Source organism: Euphorbia lathyris, chromosome 6 (assembly GCF_963576675.1).
Source record: "Euphorbia lathyris chromosome 6, ddEupLath1.1, whole genome shotgun sequence".
In the NCBI taxonomy this organism is placed as follows: Eukaryota; Viridiplantae; Streptophyta; class Magnoliopsida; order Malpighiales; family Euphorbiaceae; genus Euphorbia; species Euphorbia lathyris.
In genome coordinates, this window is record NC_088915.1 from 45804975 (window position 1) to 45825752 (window position 20778).

Genomic DNA, 20778 nt, shown 5'->3' on the forward strand with positions numbered 1-20778 from the left:
TGTCTGTTAAGAAGTTTAATCGCCTCTTCGGGCAAACCCGGTACACGAAGTCTTCCTTCAGTTTTTTAGTAGGACACTAGAAGTGCCGAAAGAGGGGTCCAGAAAGTTTGATGCCTAAATCATTGCAGATCTTGTGGAAAGCAAGAAGTTCCAGCCAGGCATTTGGAGAATTTTGGCAGGGGGAGAGATTGAACTCGTTAACAACGGCTAATATGCTTGGAGGAAGGGGAAATTCCATTTCCCACTTGAGGAATAGGGTAAACATACCCATTTTTATGGAGGAATAGGGAAGATGTACTCTATCATTGTCTTCGGGCATTGATAGGGAACTTCCAGCCATGGATAGATTTCAGGAAGAGATTTCAGCCGAATTTTCGTGATGGTTGAAGGTTGATTAAAGGCTTTGGGTTGGATTTTTTGGGATTAGTTTCCTTCCCCCCTGGGGAATTTTCAATCTCAAGGTTTTTGATGGTTTGATTTTAAGGTAGGGGAGATTAAGATCCTTCAATAGTATTTTCCAAAGTTTCTAGGGAAGGTTGAAGTTCTTGTTGAAGAGATCAACAGATCTTCTTGGTTCCGTTTTTCAAGGAGGGGGCCATTTTTTATATAAAAAAAAATTAAAGCAAGAAAAAGGGTTAAGAAACTTATTGTAACACCCTGGTCCAATACCATGTAGATATTGTCTGCTCTGACCCAAATCCAACACATTGGGCCTCGAGGCTTTAAAACGCGTCTGCATGTATTGGATTCCCATCTTACTAATAAGCCTCAATCACTCCCTCTCCACTTCTGATGTGGGATTCAACTCATTCCTGCCCCCATCGCCATCCTTTAGGGTCACTCCTTAATCAGGCCTTCTACCCCGGTACCACCCTCTCCGAACCGGGTCGTTACAGCTACGTTCCATACAACCAAAGTTTGTACAAGAGATGTCAAGGCATTTAGTTTTTCTTTAATGGAAGAAGTACTTACCTTATAAGCTTTCCTTGGAGCATCTTATTGTTTCCCAAATTGTTGGGAAGTTGGTGCTATGCTTTTGATCAACTCTTTAGCCGCAGTTGGCATTTTATCAATAAGGCTTCCTCAACTAGCAGCATCCACAATCTTCCTCTCCATGCTCAACATTCCCTTATAAAAATATTAAATAAGAGAATGTTCTGTTATCCCATGTTGGGGCAACTTGCACATAGCCTCTTAAACCCCTCCCAATAGTCATGGAGTTTCTCAATATCTTTCTGTCTTATACCACTGATCTCTCAACGAATCATTACTGCTCGATAAGCTGAAATTACTTCTGTAGGAATGCTTATATCATACCAGTCCATATTGTGATGGATCTAGAGGGTAGGTTGAGAAACCAATCTTTAGCTGCATCCTACAAAGAAAAAGTAAAAGCTCTCAATTTCACTTGTTCCTCAGTTATTCCGTGTGGGCTCATACCTAAACAGACCGCATTAAATTCTTTGAGATGATTGTGCAGGTTTTCGATTTGCATTCCATGAAACTTAGGCAAGTAATAAATCTCGATTAAGTTCAAAAGCTGCATTCAAGATTGGGTATGTGATGCACAAGGTCTGCTGACCGGCTCCAGGAGCATGAATCTCTCTTAAAGTTCTATCAGCCATTATCTATTCTACATATTGTTGTTCACTTTTGTCGCTAGAAACTGTTGAAACACCTTTCCACATAATTTTGATTTGACAAAATTGTTTAAGTATAAATTAAAATACATATTCTAAACACACTAAGTTTAAATGCTTTGATTTATTCTACTAATGTGTTTGTTCAATGTTGAGTATAAATATTATAAGTCATAAGGATTGGAAGGCCCAAGCCCAATACGGAAGCCAAGGCCCAAGTCAAACAACTCAGTACACTCGGCCCGCGTATGTCAAGACGTTGCCGTTTTGAACAAAACGCAACTCAGCAAACGGAAGGATCTAGAAGACCTTCGGGAACAACTTCACAATGAAGCTGCTGAGTAGTCTCGACAAAGCGTACAAGACAGCAGCTGGCAAAGGAAAACTTCCAGACAAAGTGTTTCCTCTTTTGGCAAAGTTCAGACGACACAGTATGCTGTCCAGTTGACTTTACCATAAAAGGAGAGACCATCTGCTGAGCTGACCGAGGACAGAAGATACACGATTGTGATTGGCCGAGAGCTCTGTACAAGTCAGGATGACAACGACACATAGCCGTTTCCCTCCAACGGTTATTTCGAAATTCGAAATGACCGACGCCCAGACATCTCTATAAATAGTGCCATCACAAGCTTCACAATACACAGAACTTGATCAAGCCATTACGCTGACCAAATCTTTACAAGTTCTGCAAGCAAGAAGCAAAGCAAAATTCTTACACTACATTTCTCATATTTGTGTAAAAGTCTAGAGTGATTGTAAATCGTCTAAAGTGTCTTAGCACATCTTTGTATTAGGACAAAACACTTCTAGAGATAGAAAGGAGAGTCTGAGTACTCGGTTTTAAGTACTCAGTGGAGAGATTAGGATTGAGTAGAAGTATAGAGGAAGGTACTCTTGTCATACTCAATTGCTGATATTGTAAAAGGTTTGAGGCTCTACCTTTAAAGAACTCAGTAGAGTATTTGAAATCTCGGAACATGTTCCGGGGACAGGACGTAGGCTTAGAAGAAGCCGAACCTGGATAATTCTGCTGAGTGAAGTATTTCTTACCTTAACTCCTTATTTATATTGCTTGCTTTAAATAATCAAAACTGACCAAGTAAAGAGGTCAAGTTGAGTTGTGCGCGTTGAACGTCTGAGCTCAGGAATAGACTCTAAGTGCTATCTCCTGACTCAAGCTAAGAAACTGACCTAGTCACCTGTTGACTAAGCCAGTACCTTACGGTTTACTCAGCGCCGCTGTTCAAACTTTTTTTGAAAAAGAAGTCTGCCTAAATTGCAAAAAGTTTAAATAGTTCCTAACCCCCCCCCTTGGAACTATACTTGCAACTAAGCAAGGGACCAACAAGTGATATCAGAGCCTAAAAGCTCACCTTAAAAGGTCTAACAACCTTGAGCTGATCCCTACCATGGGCGAAAACAGCACTCGGTTTCTTCCTGGAAACCAAACAACTCAAATACTGCCTGAGGGGCTGTCCATTACTAGGCCTCCCCTATTCTTCGGGTCAAACTATACCTTCTGGAAGAATAGGATGAAGAACTTCATTCAGGCTACAAACATGAGTGCATGGCTATCTATAGTCTAAGGCCCGTTTGTACCTGTCGAGGTTGTGGCTGGCCAAACAGTTATAAAAGCTGAGGCCAAATGGACAAAGGATGATCTTAAGAAGCTTCAAAACCATGCTTCGGCTATCAATATGCTTCACTGTGTGCTCAATGCTGCAGAATATAACAAAATCTCAGGTTGCGAGTCGGCACAAGAGATCTGGAAAAAGCTGGAAGTCACCTACGAGGGAACAAATAAAGTGAAAGAATCCAAGGTGAATCAGCAGATGAGACTGTACGAGCTGTTCGAGATGAACAATGATGAGGGCATTTCAGACATGAACGCAAGGTTCACCAACATCATAAATGAGCTCAAGAGACTTGGGAAAATCTTCACTGAGGAAGAACAAGTCAAAAAGATACTCAGGAGTCTTTCGAAGGACTGGCAAGCAAAGAAGACAGCAGTTGAGGAAGCTCAGGATTTAACCACCTACAAATATGACGAACTCATCGGTTCATTGCTGACCCATGAGATATCCATGAAAAACTTTGAGGTGAAGGAAAAATCTGAAGACAAGAAGCAGAAGTCACTTGTCATGAAAGCTGACTCCACTGACGGGAGTTCAACTAATGATGAGGAGATGGCTATGTTCACAAGGAAGATGAAAAGTCTATTCAAGAAGAGTGACAAATACTCTAAAAAGCCTTACAGAAAGTTTGATAAGTATAAGGCTGACTCAAGTGACAGCAAATACAGAAAGGACAGCTCAAAGCCCATTACATGCTTTGAGTGCCATCAAACTGGCCACATTAAGTCAAACTGCCCCACGCTGAGGAAAGACAAGAAAAGTGGGAAGAAAGCAATGGTGGCTACTTGGAGCGATAGCGATGAGTCTTCATCCACAGAAACTGAGGCCACCGAGTCAGCGAAGATATGCTTCATGGCTGACGAACTTGTTGAGCCATGCGTCTCTGAGCATGCTGACCCATCCATCGCATCAGATGATGAGGAACAATCAAATGAGGTAATTTCTCTTCCCCAGCTCAGAAACGATATGGTTAATGCCCTGAGTGATCTCTATACACTTGTCAAGAAGTGTAATAAGAAAGTTAGAGCACTCAGCAGACACTGTGATGAAGTGGAAGAGGTCAAACTGAGTGACCTCAGATACCTTCTTCAGGACAATTCGACTCTGCATGATAACATGAAGATCATGCATGAGTATGTCTCTGAAGTCCAGACAGTTTCAAAGAAACTGAGGAAGGATGTCACAACCATCCAGAACCAACTAAAGGTTCCAAATAAAAATAACATTCCTCTGAGAACTCAGTACCAAGGTACTCGGCAGAGATGGAATCCCCAGCGAAAAGTCCAGTGTGACTTTTGTGGGAAGTTAGGACACACCACTAAGGTGTGCTGGCACGCTCAACACTGGGGTGCTGACAAGTCAGTAAAAAATCCTAAACAGAAGGTCAGTTGTGACTTTTGTGGAAAGAATGGCCATACTGTCCATGTATGCCGCCATAAAATAAAGTATGATGCTATACCTGTTGCACCTAACAAGTCAGGACCCAAAAAGAATTGGGTACCTAAAAGTAACTAGTTACAATGCAGGTAAGCCTGAGATGTGCCGAGAAGTCAAAGATGTGGTATATTGACAGCGCATGCTCAAGGCGTATGACGGGTGATGAAACTCAGTTCATCACGTTTGAACGTAAACGAGGAGGGAGCGTAAGTTTTGGAGACAACAAGAAGGGTAAGATAGTAGGCTCAGGAACCATCGGAGGTAATCCTACTATTGAATCTGTCTCCCTAGTCAGCGGACTCAAATATAACTTACTCAGCGTAGCTCAGCTATGTGACAATGGGAGAAAAGTTATATTTGATGCTACTGGATGTAAAATATACGAGGGTAAAACAAATGAGTTAATTTTAACTGCCCCTCGGATAGATAATGTCTTTATGCTAGACTTAGAGAAAAAGTTTTCAAAAACTGTGTGCTTAGTAACAAAGGAAGAAAATTCCTGGCTATGGCACAGGAGACTTGGTCATGTAAGCATGGACCTCCTGGCCAAACTAGCAAGAAAGCAATTGGTTGAGGGACTGCCCGAACTTAAATTTCAAAAAGATCAATTATGCCACGCTTGCCAAGCTGGAAAACAAACCAAACAATCTTTTCACAGTAAAAACATTGTCTCAACTAAACGTCCGTTAGAGTTACTACACTTGGATCTCTTTGGTCCAGTCCAGCCGCTGAGCCTGGGTGGAAGAAGATTTTCCTTGGTCATTGTAGATGACTTCTCTCGGTATACGTGGGTCATCTTGCTGACCAGCAAGGATGAGACTTTTGAGACATTTTCAAATTTGGTTAGAAAAATTGAAAATGAAAAAGACCTAAAATTAGCTCATATCCGTAGTGATGACGGTGGAGAGTTCAAAAACCAAAAGTTTGTTGAATTCTGTGAAGCCAGCGGCATTGACCATAATTTTTCTGCTCCTAGAACACCTCAGCAGAATGGGGTTATGGAAAGGAAGAACAGAACTCTGGTTGAAATAGCCAGGACAATGCTGGATGAGCATAGGCTTCCAAAGTATTTTTGGGGAGAGGCTGTTAACACAGCATGCTACATTCTTAATAGGGCTCTAGTTAGACCTATACTCAAGAAAACCCCCTATGAACTTTGGAAAGGACGAAAGCCCAATATTGGATACTTTCGTGCCTTTGGCTGTAGATGTTTTATTTTAAATACCAAAGATAGCTTAGCAAAGTTTGATTCAAAAGCTGATGAGGCTATCTTTTTAGGCTACTCAACAAACAGCAAAGCATACAGAGTTTTTAATAAGCGAACTCAAGTGTTAGAAGAGTCAATACATGTAGAGTTCGATGAAACTGACCCTGCAGGTAGATACCAGCCGCTGACCGAAGATGATCCAAACTCAGTAACCATCGCTGACCCAGAACCAGCTACTGAGTCATTCACGAAAAGGCTGACCAAGAGTAAGAGTGAACCTAAGATTACTTTTACTGACCCATCTACTTCTGCAGAGATTGTTGAAACAGGAACAGCACAAGACATAAATCTACCCAAAGAAATAAGGATTCCAAGAGGGCACTCCGAAAGTGCAATCCTTGATTCTGCTGGGAATACCCTGATGACGAGGAATCAACTCAGGAAGTACCTCAGCAATGTTGCTTTCGTCTCAGTACAAGAACCGAAGAATTTCGCTGAAGCTGAGTACGATGAATTCTGGATGAACGCAATGCAAGAGGAGCTCGATCAATTTCGAAGAAATGATGTATGGGAGTTAGTGCCTCATCCAAAGAGTCAAAAGACCATCGGAACAAGATGGGTCTTCAGGAACAAGATGGACGAACAAGGAAACATAGTTAGGAACAAAGCAAGGCTTGTAGCTCAGGGCTACAGTCAGCAAGAAGGTATAGACTACGGTGAGACCTTTGCCCCAGTGGCAAGGCTAGAGGCAATTAGAATATTATGTGCATATGCATCTTACATGAATTTTAAATTATTCCAAATGGATGTCAAAAGTGCATTTCTTAATGGAGTTATAAACGAGGAGGTTTATGTAAATCAACCTCCAGGTTTTGAGGACCCTAAGTTCCCAAACCATGTTTACAAACTCAAAAAGGCTCTATACGGCCTCAAGCAAGCACCACGTGCTTGGTATGAGAGGCTGACCAGTTTCCTGCTGACTAGAAATTACGTCAAGGGTAAAGCTGATACAACCTTATTCATTAAGAAAAAGGGTAAAGATACCCTGCTGGCCCAAATTTATGTTGATGATATAATATTTGGTGCAACTAACGAATCAATGTGCAAGGAGTTTAGCAAACAAATGCAGACTGAGTTTGAAATGTCTATGATGGGAGAACTCAACTTCTTCCTTGGTCTTCAAATTAAACAAGGAAAGAATGGCATCTTCATCAGTCAAGCCAAATATGCCAAGGAGATCTTAAAGAAATATGACTTGGAAAATTGCAAACCAATATCCACTCCTATGGGCACTGACACTGTCCTCTGCGCTGATGAGAATGGTAAGTCAATAGACAGCAAGTTATATCGAGGTATGATAGGCTCTCTACTTTACTTAACAGCCAGCAGATCGGACATTCAGTTTTCAGTATGCTACTGTGCTAGATATCAATCTAACCCTAAGGAATCTCATTACATTGCTGTAAAGAGAATCCTTAGATATTTGCAAAGCTCAGTGAACACAGGTTTGTGGTATCCAAATACTCATGATTTTACACTCATCGGATACACTGATGCTAACTATGGGCGAGATAAGCTGGAACGAAAAAGCACCTCTAGAGGATGCCACTTCTTAGGAAGCTGTCTTGTATCCTGGTTCAGAAAAAAGCAGGCGTCAGTAGCCTTGTCCACCACTGAAGCTGAGTACATCACTGCTGGTCATTGTGTTGCTCAAGTCCTATGGATCAAGCAACAACTTGAAGATTATGGTGTTCAAACGAAGACAATTTAAGTCAAATGTGACAACAAAAGTGCAATTGATCTTTCCAAGAACCTAATTCAGCAGAATGAAGCATGTCAGCATCAGACATCACTTCATTAGAGACCATGTACTCAAGGGTGAGATCAAGCTGACCTTTGTCCCAACGGACGAACAGCTTGCAGATATCTTCACGAAGCCACTGGCCCGTGAGCAGTTCAGCATACTGAGAGAAGCAATTGGTATGTTTAATCCTCTTCAGTAAATTCCTGTGCTAAATGAATATGAATGCTGAGTGAATTACATGCTGAATGATTTATTGTTTGCTGAGTAACTCATCAAAACTGACTGAATATACAATACTGAGTAAACTTGCACGCTGAGAAACTTAGTTTAGAACTTGAACTTAAAATCATCCTTGAATACTGCACTGACCACTCAGAATATCAAACGCTTGACATTCTAAATACTGAGTGATTAATCCGTTAGCATAAATGCAAAGCACGCGTATAGCCCTAGGATGACGTATTCACCGTAATGTGTCATAAATGCCAGGATCATTGTCGGTACATGATCCCAAGGCAAAACTGACACATGGATTCGATTAAGATCCACACCGTTCATTTCGTCTATAAATTATGGGTATTTCCCCATCTTTTACTCTTTACGCTTAATCAATTCTTAAGGCAAAGAAATCACTTAGAACTTCTTTTCTCTCAAATTCCTCTAATCCCTCCATCTTCGAAGAATGACTAAGTTATCTTTCAACGTCTCCGGTGCCGGCCACCAAAAGTCCAGCTCCGATGAACCTTCACAAAACCCCTCTACACCGAGCAAGGGTAAAACTGGCCAAACTTCTGGAAAAGGGAAAGCTGTTAAGATCAGGACCTACTCCAAGGTCTTCGAAAATGTCCGCGAGTGGAAGGTTGAGCCCTCCAGATGGGTCTCTGAGCATTTCGTGCAACATGAACAGCCATTTGCCGAATGGATTTCTAAAAACGAATGGACTGGGCTGTTCTCGGTCAGGGATGAGACATATCCTGACCTAGTGAGGGAGTTTTACCACAACCTCAAGGTTGACAGTGACTCCGCCGACTACCTAAGCACTGAAGTAAAAGGGAAAACTATCTTCATCAACCCTCTGTACATAGGAAATCTCCTCCAGCTCAAAACTGAGGGAGTAAGGCTGAGGAAGTCAGGAGATCAGGACAAAACCAACTACGTCCATACCTTCTGCAAACCTGAGGGTCACTCAGGCGAGATCTCAGCATCTTCAATGGGACAGCACCAGAAGATGGCTCACTACCTGCTGAGCTATTTCATTTACCCAAAGATCAACTGCACTACATCAGCAACCAACTTTGAACAGTGCTTCATATGGTATATGCTGACGTACACCGCCATCAACATGCCGGTTTTCTTGGTTGCTGGGTTCCTACGCAGCACGGGTACGCTGAGGTTAGGGTCAATTATCACCAGGATCCTCATCGACCATAAGATTGACCTCAAAGGTGAGGAATCCTTTAGAGGATCTGAGATAACAGCTGCCTCGCTGAGGGCACTTAAATTTGGACAACCCTTGAAGAAGGGAAAAGTTGATGCTGCTGGTCAAACTGACCAAGCTGAGGAATCCACTGCTGTGCCTCAGAAAGGGCGACGATCTAAAGCCCCTGCTTCCCGCAAGAGGAAATCTGCTGAGACTCCTTCACAAAACATTGAGTCTCCAGCAAAGAGGCAGAAGTCAGCTGGAAAGTCAGCTGAGAAAAGAAGCAGGCAAGATGAGCCTGGCACTGAGGAAGCTGCTGAACTACCTCAGAAGAAGCAGAAGCCTTCAACACTGGCACCTCTCGACGTCATACCGACTGATTTTATTATACCGGGTGATTCTCATTTCACTCAATGCCAAGGTACTGATGCTGAGGAAACTGAGGTCCAGTTAGATGACCACTTCATCTCCCAAGTTGAGGAAGAACTTGATGGAGACAGCACTGCTGAAGAAGAAGCTGAAACCAGCGACCAGGATATCGCTGATGAATCTGAGGAATATGACAGCGAAATTGAGGTTGAGGATGCCAACACTGGGTTAGCTGGTGGAAATGTGCAAACTGACACCGAGTTAGCTGCTGGAGTTGAGCAAGTTGAGCAAGTTGAGCAAGCTGACCAGACCCATACTGAGCACAAGGAACCTTCTCCTACTCACTCAGAAGAACCTGCTCATCATACCACTCCACCGCGTAGAAGGCGAAAGCTGGTTAAGGCCAGTGAGAAAATGGTCAGTGAACCTCCTGTGCAATCACCATCTATTCCTGAACTTGTCCTCTCCAAGACAACAAAGGATCCTTCTACTGTCAAACTGACATTCTTCAAGCGGCAATCCACTTCAACTTCCTCCGCGCCGTTGGAAAAACAAGCCTCTGTTTCTTCTCAACAGGAACATGCCGACCATAACACTTCAACAACGTCAACTAGTCAGGTTGAACCGACCACTGCTCATGCTGTCTCCTCAAGCATGGTGCTGACTCCCCATCTTTCCGCCGTCAGCACAGACAGTGTTCGGGTTATTACTTCTACAACAACTCTCTCTGCTGATCAATCAATAATTCCTCCAACTCAAGTGCAAATTGAGCCAACTCATCCAGTCACTGACCAGGGTACTCCCTTCATTCCACTTTCTTCTGGTCATACTGATGTACATCGGGATGCCACTGAGTCCGGCAAAAAGCTCATTGACTCAGTGCAAGCACTCATCCACGATCTTCAACATTCTGCTTCGCCTGCTGCTGGATCTTCAATTCCTGAGACAACTCAGCTCTCCCAGGTCACTCTACTTCTCAACGAAGTCAAGGGACTCAAGGATCTGCTGAATGTAGTATTGTCATTCCAAGCCCAGCAAGCTAAGCAGGATTCACTTGCCAAGTTGGCAGAGATATAGCTGTCAACAATTCAACACCTGAACTCTTTCCATCAACAAGTTCAGAAGTTATCTACTGTGAACACTGACTACGCCACTTCCTCAGAACTCAAGATGCTTTTTGCTCAGCTTCATACTGAGCAACTTAAGACAAATGAGCAAATGGTGTCCTATAGTCAGTGCTCAGTCGAGCAAATCGGTGAGGCCATCAGGCTACTTAACCTCAACAAGCAAGAGATGGATACTGATGCTTTGAAGCAGAATGAGTTGCTGTCTCTCGCACAACAATCTTTCAACCACATCCGTCATAATAATATCTAGCATCATCATTATGACTCAGCTCTCTTGAAGACTTTCCACCAAGTCTTTGCTGGCCTCTCTGAAGCTCTCATCTAGCAAGCCAAAGCTCAAGCTTTCAGTGTAAATATGCTCAGTGCTGCTGATCTTCATATACAAGTCGAAGTATCAGCTGATGGAGTTGCCATTTTTGATGGGGTCAATGAAAGTGCTGACAAACTAAAAGAGCTTTCACAAGAACTGACTCGCGCTGTCTTAACCGATGCGTTTAAGCTCCCTGAAGTTGACAAAACGGGGGAGAAAGCGCAAGCTGCTAGAGCTCAGCATGAGCAACGTCAGTACGAGCGAAGTCAGTCACAGGGCAAGAAAAAGAAATAGATAGGCTAGGTCTTAACATTTGTAATCTATGTGCTATGTTTATTTCTTTTGCTGTGTAACTGCTGACTTCTTTCAATATATATCATACTTACTTTTCTTATTCAAATACTGAGTTATGATATATGCTATTAAGTACTGAGTTATTATGTATCTTCATTTATATCAGCTATGCTTAACACTTATAATATTTATTGACTAAATGATATGCTGATAACATGTTTGACATTAACCTATGTACTTGTGAAACATTCTGATAAGAACTCATTGAACAACAAAATACTCAGCGCGCTCTATATGTCTAAAACTTCCGCTTAACACTGAGTAAATAGAATATGTGATATAGCTGACCTATATCTAAAAACTGACCTTAGACTTACTCATTTAAACCCTTAAATGTTTTAAGTAAAACTATGTCAGTAGCTCAACCCTTACGGGGGAGTTTGCTTAATTATACTAAGTCAACTATCATGGGGGAGCTCATACTGAGTTCCTTGCTGAATAGTTTTGCCAACATCAAAATGGGGGAGTTTGTTGAAACACCTTTCCACATAATTTTGATTTGACAAAATTGTTTAAGTATAAATTAAAATACATATTCTAAACACACTAAGTTTAAATGCTTTGATTTATTCTACTAATGTGTTTGTTCAATGTTGAGTATAAATATTATAAGTCATAAGGATTGGAAGGCCCAAGCCCAATACGGAAGCCAAGGCCCAAGTCAAACAACTCAGTACACTCGGCCCGCGTATGTCAAGACGTTGCCGTTTTGAACAAAACGCAACTCAGCAAACGGAAGGATCTAGAAGACCTTCGGGAACAACTTCACAATGAAGCTGCTGAGTAGTCTCGACAAAGCGTACAAGACAGCAGCTGGCAAAGGAAAACTTCCAAACAAAGTGTTTCCTCTTTTGGCAAAGTTCAGACGACACAGTATGCTGTCCAGTTGACTTTACCATAAAAGGAGAGACCATCTACTGAGATGACCGAGGACAGAAGATACACGATTGTGATTGGCCGAGAGCTCTGTACAAGTCAGGATGACAACGACACATAGCCGTTTCCCTCCAACGGTTATTTCGAAATTTGAAATGACCGACGCCCAGACATCTCTATAAATAGTGCCATCACAAGCTTCACAATACACAGAACTTGATCAAGCCATTACGCTGACCAAATCTCTACAAGTTCTGCAAGCAAGAAGCAAAGCAAAATTCTTACACTACATTTCTCATATCTGTGTAAAAGTCTAGAGTGATTGTAAATTGTCTAAAGTGTCTTAGCACATCTTTGTATTAGGACAAAACACTTATCATTTCTAGAGATAGAAAGGAGAGGCTGAGTACTCGGTTTTAAGTACTAAGAGGAGAGATTAGGATTGAGTAGAAGTATAGAGGAAGGTACTCTTATCATACTCAATTGCTGATATTGTAAAAGGTTTGGGGCTCTACCTTTAAAGAGCTCAGTAGAGTATTTGAAATCTCAGAACGTGTTCCGGGGACAGGACGTAGGCTTAGAAGAAGCCGAACCTGGATAATTCTGCTGAGTGAAGTATTTCTTACCTTAACTCCTTATTTATATTGCTTGTTTTAAATAATCAAAACTGACCAAGTAAAGAGGTCAAGTTGAGTTGTGCGCGTTGAATGTCTGAGCTCAGGAATAGACTCTAAGTGCTATCTCCTGACTCAAGCTAAGAAACTGACCTAGTCACCTGTTGACTAAGCCAGTACCTTACGGTTTACTCAGCGCCGCTGTTCAAACTTTTTTTTGAAAAAGAAGTCTGCCTAAATTGCAAAAAGTTTAAATAGTTCCTAACCCCCCCCTTGGAACTATACTTACAACTAAACAAGGGACCAACAGAAACTTCTTCTTCTTCACTAGGATTTAAAGTTTTAACTCCTCGAAGTTTCTGCAGCTTTGCTTCTTTTCGGAGTTGCCTTACTATTTTTTCTATTTCTAAATTAAAAAGAAGTTGCTCCGAAGTTTCAGACCTGGTCATAAATTGCTTTAAATCAAGTTAGATTAATCCCCTGCAACGGTGCCAAAATTTGATGGGTGTTAAAGCCACAAAAATAATTATATCTTCACAACACTCATTAACAGATTTGTAATAGAGCGAGTAGAGGTAGAACCCAAAGGATTAACACCGATTTGATTTCAATTATAACCAAGTAAATTACAAAATTAAATAGTGGGATATGTGAATAGATTGATTAACTAATTTAACAGAAATAACAAATCTAGAATCGAAATTGAATGTAATAATTAAAGAATACTTCAGCTAAGGGATTCTCAGACAAAGAATTCAATTGGTAATGATCATAGACATAAAAGATTATTCTTCAAAATCACATATCAGATTAGTTTGGGTTATTCTTCCGAAGTACCAAATTAGTTAAGCAAGACTATAACTAATCCCTAATTAACAGATAACCTTACCTCTGCGGCTAAGATTCAATCCGTTAACAACATTATGAAATAGAAGAACCTAATATAAGACAGCCGATTCTCAATGATATCGATTCGGAAACTTGATTAATTATTCACTTGATATGATAAAATTGAACATAGATGTATTAATGTCACATGGAGGAATTTCAGTTTGTCAATATGATTTATATCCGAATACAATCTAAGATTCGACTTTATATTATCGTTCACTACTTGCTTTGACTCAGCTAAACAATGACTCCTTGATTCCCTAGTTTAATCAAATAGCTGTATGTTAATTTAGTCAATGAACAATCAATCATTATCATTCAAATATAAAATAAAAATTGGGATGAAATCCTTAAACACAATGAATAATTAAATGATACGAAATAAAGAAGAATGATAGAAGTTAAACAATCTCACAATACTTGAGAAATCCTGCCCTTGAATTAACCCTTAACTGAAAATAGAGATTTAGCTATGAATAGTTATGAAGAACAATATTTTTCTATTGTAGAGAGAGAACCTAAAAGAAGAACTACTAAAACTAAAACTGAATACCCAAACGTAAAGTCTGATGTTTAAGTAATAAAAATCACGATGGCCAAGGTGAACTCATCAAAAGTAGTAGGATGCTCAAATTTTTTTAGGTGTGAAACCTTGGGTTTGGAAGACCCGTCATCTTCCTCCTCTCTAAGACTGCCTTTCTTGCTGGAGCTCTTACCTTTACCGAGAGGTCCAAGCTCGAACTATGGTGGAAAAAAGGGAAGATGAGCTTGTAAACGAGGGAAATGAAACAGAGAAAAAAAACGAGAAGCTTGGAAAACTTAAGAGAAAGAGAAATGGCAGGATAAGATGAAATAACAAAGAAGAAGGAAGATAAAGAAAAGGAAAACTAAAAGACTCAGAAGACAATTAAAGCGTCTCTATCATAGGAATAAACACTAATAATTAAAGAAGCCGCCAAAACACAATATCCTAGAGCCATCCCCCAACTGACACATCGGCAGAAACAGAAAAAGGCTATATGAGGATTCCAAAAAAAAAAAATAAAGACTTGGAGCCAAATAACAAAATACACATTCCTTAAAAAGATTTATTATATAATCCTGAAAGAATGTCTTAAATGACTAGGTGGTGGGGGACATCTGATATCAGGCTAAATGATATCACGTGCGCGACGTCCTCACCATCCTCATAGCGGCCCATGCCCAAAAAGTGATAAGGGCCCAAACGCATCCAAGACGATCCCAACCTCATGTCAACAGGTCAAAGACGGTTAGTGCGGCCCAAGCACAAACAAGTGGCAGCCCATCAGCCGACGTCCAAATCTTTAAGCCTTAACACATCAAAAGACCTTCTAGAATCCTGCAGGATAAAAGATTCCTCCCAGGATTCGAAATCCTTGAGGGATAAGAAATCCTAAGCTTATAAGGATTTCTAAGGAGTTGACAACCTTAACACCTAATCATGCACTATAAATACACATATATATGCACAAAGTTCGGTACGTTAACTATTATCTCTAAACTAGTCCATTCCCTTCCATTCGATCCTAACTCAGAAACTGACTTAGACATGGGAGCGGGTTTGTCGGACTCTGGTCCTATCTGACCTGCATATTGTTTTGTAGACTCGAGTACGACGTTGGATCATTAACACCATCTTGGCACGTGACTGAGTTCAGGTAACAAGTTATCAGTAACAAAAGTAAAAAATAAAAAAGTTATGGAAATTAAATATACCATTTTTTAAGGATCTATTTATTTTACCTACTGTTTGTTGTTGGAAAAATCTACTTTTCCAAAAAGCAAGGATTCCCTCCTTTTGTAAAAAGCTATTTTTCAAAGGTAAACATGCGATCCCTAACCAAATATCTAATAAAACAAAAATATGAAAAAGAACAACCAAACAAGGTCTAAATATACCATCTTTTTCCTTTGGGTTAAGGTGCAAAAATGCCCATATCATTGACAGTAAAGAGCAAAAATACCCTTAACGTAAAAAATATTACAATTAAAGGTCTAACGTTGATAATTTGGTTCGATTTTAGACAAAACTAACAGATGTCTACACTCAGTTAATCTTTCCGTTTTCTGTTATTGCAGGTCTTCCATCTAATCAAAATCCACCTTCATCTCATTCAAACTCAAAATACCCGAAATCCCTAACCCAATGCTCCTAATTCACATTGATTTCAAGTATCTGCATATTTCATCCTCAATTTTGATTCACTTGATTTTCATTTGATGTCACTTTGATTCTGTTCGTCCTTTATACAGTTGACTTCGATTTGTTAAAAAAAAATCGACCTCTGCCAGTACGGCTCTCTTTTCACCATTCCTGTTACATCGTTTTGAAAATGTGAAATAACTTGGTTCAGAGATTTTCAGAAGATTTATTGCAGAAATCCGTGAACGGTGAGCTGCAACTAGTTCACAGTAGACTTTGGCGTGTATTTGTAACAATTATGCCGCTTTCTGGTATGTTTTATCAGCGAGGCAGCTAAGGTTTGAAATTGTTTATTTGAGAAAGCAAAAAAGATGGAATGAATTGAAAGAGGAAGCATTAAAGCTACTGTTAAGGGATTTCTACATTGATTTGGGAATTTTGAGTTTTTATGTTTTGATTGAGATAAAATTGATGAAGCTGAATTTTGATGATAGGTAGAGGAAGAAAACGGAAAATTAACTGTGTATAGATCTGTTAGTTAGTGTTGTCTAAAATTGAACCACATTATCAATGTTAAGTCATTAATTATACGATTTTTGGATATTATTGCTTCTTGCTCTCAATCATAGGGGTATTTTTTTTTTTTTTTGCACCTTATCCGTTTTCCTTTTAACCAATAACATTTCTTACAAACACGTACCACCTAGATTTATTTGTAGGGTAAGTTACACCCATGACCATTGAACTTTACCCATTTTCATATTATGGTCACCGAACTTCATTTCTTTCCGGTATGACCACTGAACTTTACACTTTTTAATACCGATGGCCGTTCAACGCCTCAAAACGACTATTGACGGTTAAAAATAAAAAATACAAAGCGTTAATAATATTCTAAGAAACTTTAGTTCTTGAAATTTTTTGTTTTGAGGTCATTTAGATGTTGTTTGGTTAGGAGAGAGAAAACTCCAAAAAATGTGATTTTCGAAAATAAAAAATGTGGGTTCATGGTAAATGTCGTTCTGAACAACTTTAATTCTTGAATATTTTCATTTTGAGGTAGTTAACGATTGTTAACGGTCATTTTGAGAAGTTAGTTAAAATTGAGTGGCCACCGATATTAAAATGTGTAAAGTTCAATGACTATACTGGTAAGAAATGAAGTTCAATGGCTATAATGTGAAAATGGGTAAAGTTCAGTGGCCATTGATGTACTTTACCCTTTATTTGTATGTCTTCGAACTCCCTCATCATTGCTGATCAGATTCTTACACACCAAATGGTCAACCGGCACATCTTCTCTGTCCAAACCCGTTATAACCAACTTTCATTACAGACGGCGCGTGTGTACCACGTTCTACTTGCGTCTTTATTTATACTTCCCCCCAGCAACGAAGCATTATTGAAATTGTTTACCGGTTCATATTAAACTTAAATCCCCGATGCGCATTGCGCACCCTCCTCCGTCTCTCATATCTCCTCTCGATCAACGTTTTCTCCATTTTCCTTCTACAAAGCGATTTCTCTCATTTCACCCTCTGAAACAGCGAACTCCGGCTAATCTAGCCTTCACTAGAAAACTACGAAGAAGCTTCACTCCTATTTCAATGGCGGACACCACCGCGATCTCGCCTGACGAAGATACCAAATTTGGTTTCACTCGAACTGAGATGTATAAGACCAACCTGGCCGGAACTATCAGTGAGCATGACCGCCACGTCTTCCTTTGCTTCAAGAATCCTGAAACGTGGCTCCCACGCGTTGAGGAGTCCGAGACTGATCCCCTCCCCAAACTATTATCTTCCGCTGTCAAATCTCGTAAGGGCGACTTCACTGTTAAGGTACTTATAATTAACTTTGGCTTTCTCTCTTTTGTTCTAATTTGATTTTCTTTTTTGAAATTTTGTTAGCTTCATTTAGTATTGTTTTCTTTTGCTTTGCTTTGCTGTTGATTTTGTTTTACTGTTTCTCTAGACGAACGTAACTATCTGCGAGGGAGGCGACGGCACTGAGTTTGAAAATGGTGACATTTTGATATTTCCTGATATGATAAAATATAAGTGAGTTTCCGGTGATCTATTACTGTAGTTCTTCGATAATTCTTTTGAGATTGGGGGTTATGCATGGTTTATTCTTAGTTCTTCGACAAAATTTTCATAGATCGAGGTCGACTGAATGGTCAGCACATTTGTACTTAGGGTCCTATCTTGGTGTTTCTCTTTGTTGAATTAGATTTTTGTATTTCAGGGAATGGTTGGCCTCCTGAAGCTCTATCGAGAATATGGTTTAGGATGAGCTTTCCGCATTCTATGCTTCTAATTACACTCTGAACGAATTTGTTAGGATAATACTGAAAAACTATGTTGCAAGCAAAATTTAATGAAACCTAAATTGACTAATTTAGGATTTTTGTTCTATTATTTAGAGATTTATTTATAACTTGCTAAAGAATCAGGAGTTACTCTCCAAAAAAAAAAAAAAAAAAAAAAAAGAATCAGGAGTTATTAGCATCTGATTGTTTCTATGTTATTTTAAAGCTTTCTAATTCTAAGTACCTTATAAAATTTCATCTTTATATATTGTGCACCAATTTTGAGAATATTCCCAAGCGAGCTTGTTCGGGTGTAATATGATTTACTTTTTGTTGTTCAAATTGAGAGACTACTATTTGAAATTACCGAAGTCAAGTGATTTTAGCACTTCGTCTATTTCTATATATGCGTGTATATATATTTTCTCTGTTGTAATATGTAAGTATAACGTTCTCTTGAAAATACTGAAGAGATTGATTTCAGTCATTTTTTAAAGCTGTATCTCTTAATTATGACACTTTGTCAATTTGCAACTAAAGGGGTCTGAAGGATTCCGATATCGATGGTTTTGTTGATGATGTGCTTGTGAATGGCAAGCCATGGGCTTCTGGAGTTCAGGAGGTGCTCACTGGTTCACATATCTTTGTATGCGCTCATGGTAGTCGGGATAAGAGATGTGGTGTTTGTGGACCAATTCTTATTGAAAAGCTCAACGAGGGGATTGAATCTCGAGGGCTCAAGGATCAGATTACTGTTAAAGCGTGCTCTCACATAGGAGGCCATAAATATGCTGGGAACTTAATTGTCTATAGTCCAGACTCTGAGGGAAAAATTATGGGTCATTGGTAAGATTTGGACCTCTTCCTATCCTTTAATGGTTCAAATTACTAGGGATGTTGATAATGTTCTGTTCTTACAGGTATGGTTATGTCACTCCTGATGATGTGCCTGAAATTTTGGATCAGCATATTTCGAAGGGAATTGTGATAAAACGGCTTTGGAGGTTTGTTTTTGTGTGTGTGTGTAAATGCCTATATTATTCACATGGTTATTCTTTTCAGATGTTTATTATGGCTAACGTTATTTACTTCCAAATTTGCTTATTGTTGTGTTGTATGGACATTTCATTCTCTTTCTAAATTGATTGACCTAGTAAATGCTCTTTTTGCTCCAATTTTGCTGCACTTGGTGACTTTTAGACTGATCTTGATTGTTGTTCAGTATGAAGGGCATCAATTCTTCATATTTAGTTCTCTTAGTTCTCTTCTTGCTAATTTGTTTATATGAGCAGAGTCATGAATGTTTTGCTCAAGCCTCTGTCTCCAAGTCCAAATCCAAATCCACTATTAACTTTGTTTTCTTGATGTGAAGTTTCTGGAAGTTGCGCCTTTTTGACCTTGTATTTCACTTGCTTTACCCATTGTCTTAGGCATGTATGGTGCTAATATATGGCATGATTACCTCTTTGCTTGCCAGAATGGGCTAATCGTTTCCATAAGATCAACAAGTTGCTATGGTTCAGTGTGCTTGCATTTTAGCACAAACAATTTGCTTCTTGTTCCTATGTGGATGCAAATGCTTTATTCATATCTTTAGCATCATTTAATGCATTTGGGGAGCATGCATTTACAATAATCAATTACAGGGGTCAAATGGGGCTATCTGTTCAAGAAATGACTGAGCAGAAGCTTCCAAATGGAGAAGACGTAAAGGACAGCAAAAAACATGATGAAAGAAACACTGAAGTCATTAAAGAGAATGGTAAGAAACATGAAGAAAGTAACACTGAAGTCATTAAAGAGAATGGTGGCTGTTGCCAGGGTGTCAATGGCTTCTCATGCTGCAGAGATGTAGGAGCAAGTGAAGAAATAAAACTGAACGAAAGCAAGAAGGGGCAGGTCAAACTGTCGAGCCTGATTGCTTCATTAGATCAAAGCAATGTTTATGCAGCTGTTGGTGTGGTTGGAGCAGTTGCAACCATTGCAGTGGCCTATAGCATATATAAAAGGTCAGGCTGAAAATTTTGCCTTGTCCAAGCATAATTATGTGCTTCTAGGTGCATAGACCGTTTCTTTTTGTAGGCAGACGCAGTGAAAATAATCTCCAAATAACAACTTCTGGGGAGAATTATACATACGTTTTACTTAAATCGATATATATATGGGTGGATATGTATCACAAAATCTGCACAATTTAATGATGAAACACAACCCTGTTCTTTTTTTTTTTTTTTTTTTCAATTGGAGGGCCTCTAGATTCTACAAATATTTAACGGTTTTATATTTTGGTTCATGTTAGCCGACCCCGAATCATTTCGGGACTAAGACTTTGTTGTTGTAGTAGGAAGCTACAACATTTGGTTATTGGTTCATGTTAATGCAGAGAAATTGTGCCAATAGGGTTTGACTTGTTGGTATATGATTGCAACTATTGATGATCTATTCTGATCGTTATCAAATAAACATTGATTGAATATTATCAGATCACTTATGCATCTTGTGCGACAATTGTTAGAATTTAGTTTGTGGATAGGATGAGTAAATCATGTTGAGTGTGTGGTTACCTGAAATGGGCATATAATAGTTCTCACAAGTTTTCGTTGATGATTTGGGCGAT

At 39.6% G+C, this 20778-nt stretch overlaps 1 protein-coding gene across 1 annotated transcript; it reads left to right on the forward strand.

The window, feature by feature from the left end:
- The first annotated feature begins 17252 nt into the window (after positions 1 to 17252).
- Positions 17253 to 20385, forward strand: LOC136232457 (altered inheritance of mitochondria protein 32). Its single transcript, XM_066021636.1, has 5 exons — positions 17253 to 17691; positions 17825 to 17910; positions 18702 to 19007; positions 19082 to 19165; positions 19808 to 20385. The coding sequence occupies exons 1-5, from the start codon at positions 17293 to 17295 to the stop codon at positions 20178 to 20180; spliced, it is 1248 nt and encodes a 415-aa protein (XP_065877708.1). The 5' UTR covers positions 17253 to 17292; the 3' UTR covers positions 20181 to 20385.
- Positions 20386 to 20778: the final 393 nt, after the last annotated feature.

What these genes read in the sequence shown, in the direction of transcription:
- LOC136232457 (XM_066021636.1), top strand. Translation starts at nt 17,293, where the DNA reads ATGCGCATTGCGCACCCTCCTCCGTCTCTCATATCTCCTCTCGATCAA. An exon ending in CCTGATATGATAAAATATAA is followed by an intron (nt 17,911 to 18,701) that starts GTGAGTTTCCGG and finishes TTGCAACTAAAG; the next exon opens with GGGTCTGAAGGATTCCGATA. An exon ending in GGAAAAATTATGGGTCATTG is followed by an intron (nt 19,008 to 19,081) that starts GTAAGATTTGGA and finishes CTGTTCTTACAG; the next exon opens with GTATGGTTATGTCACTCCTG.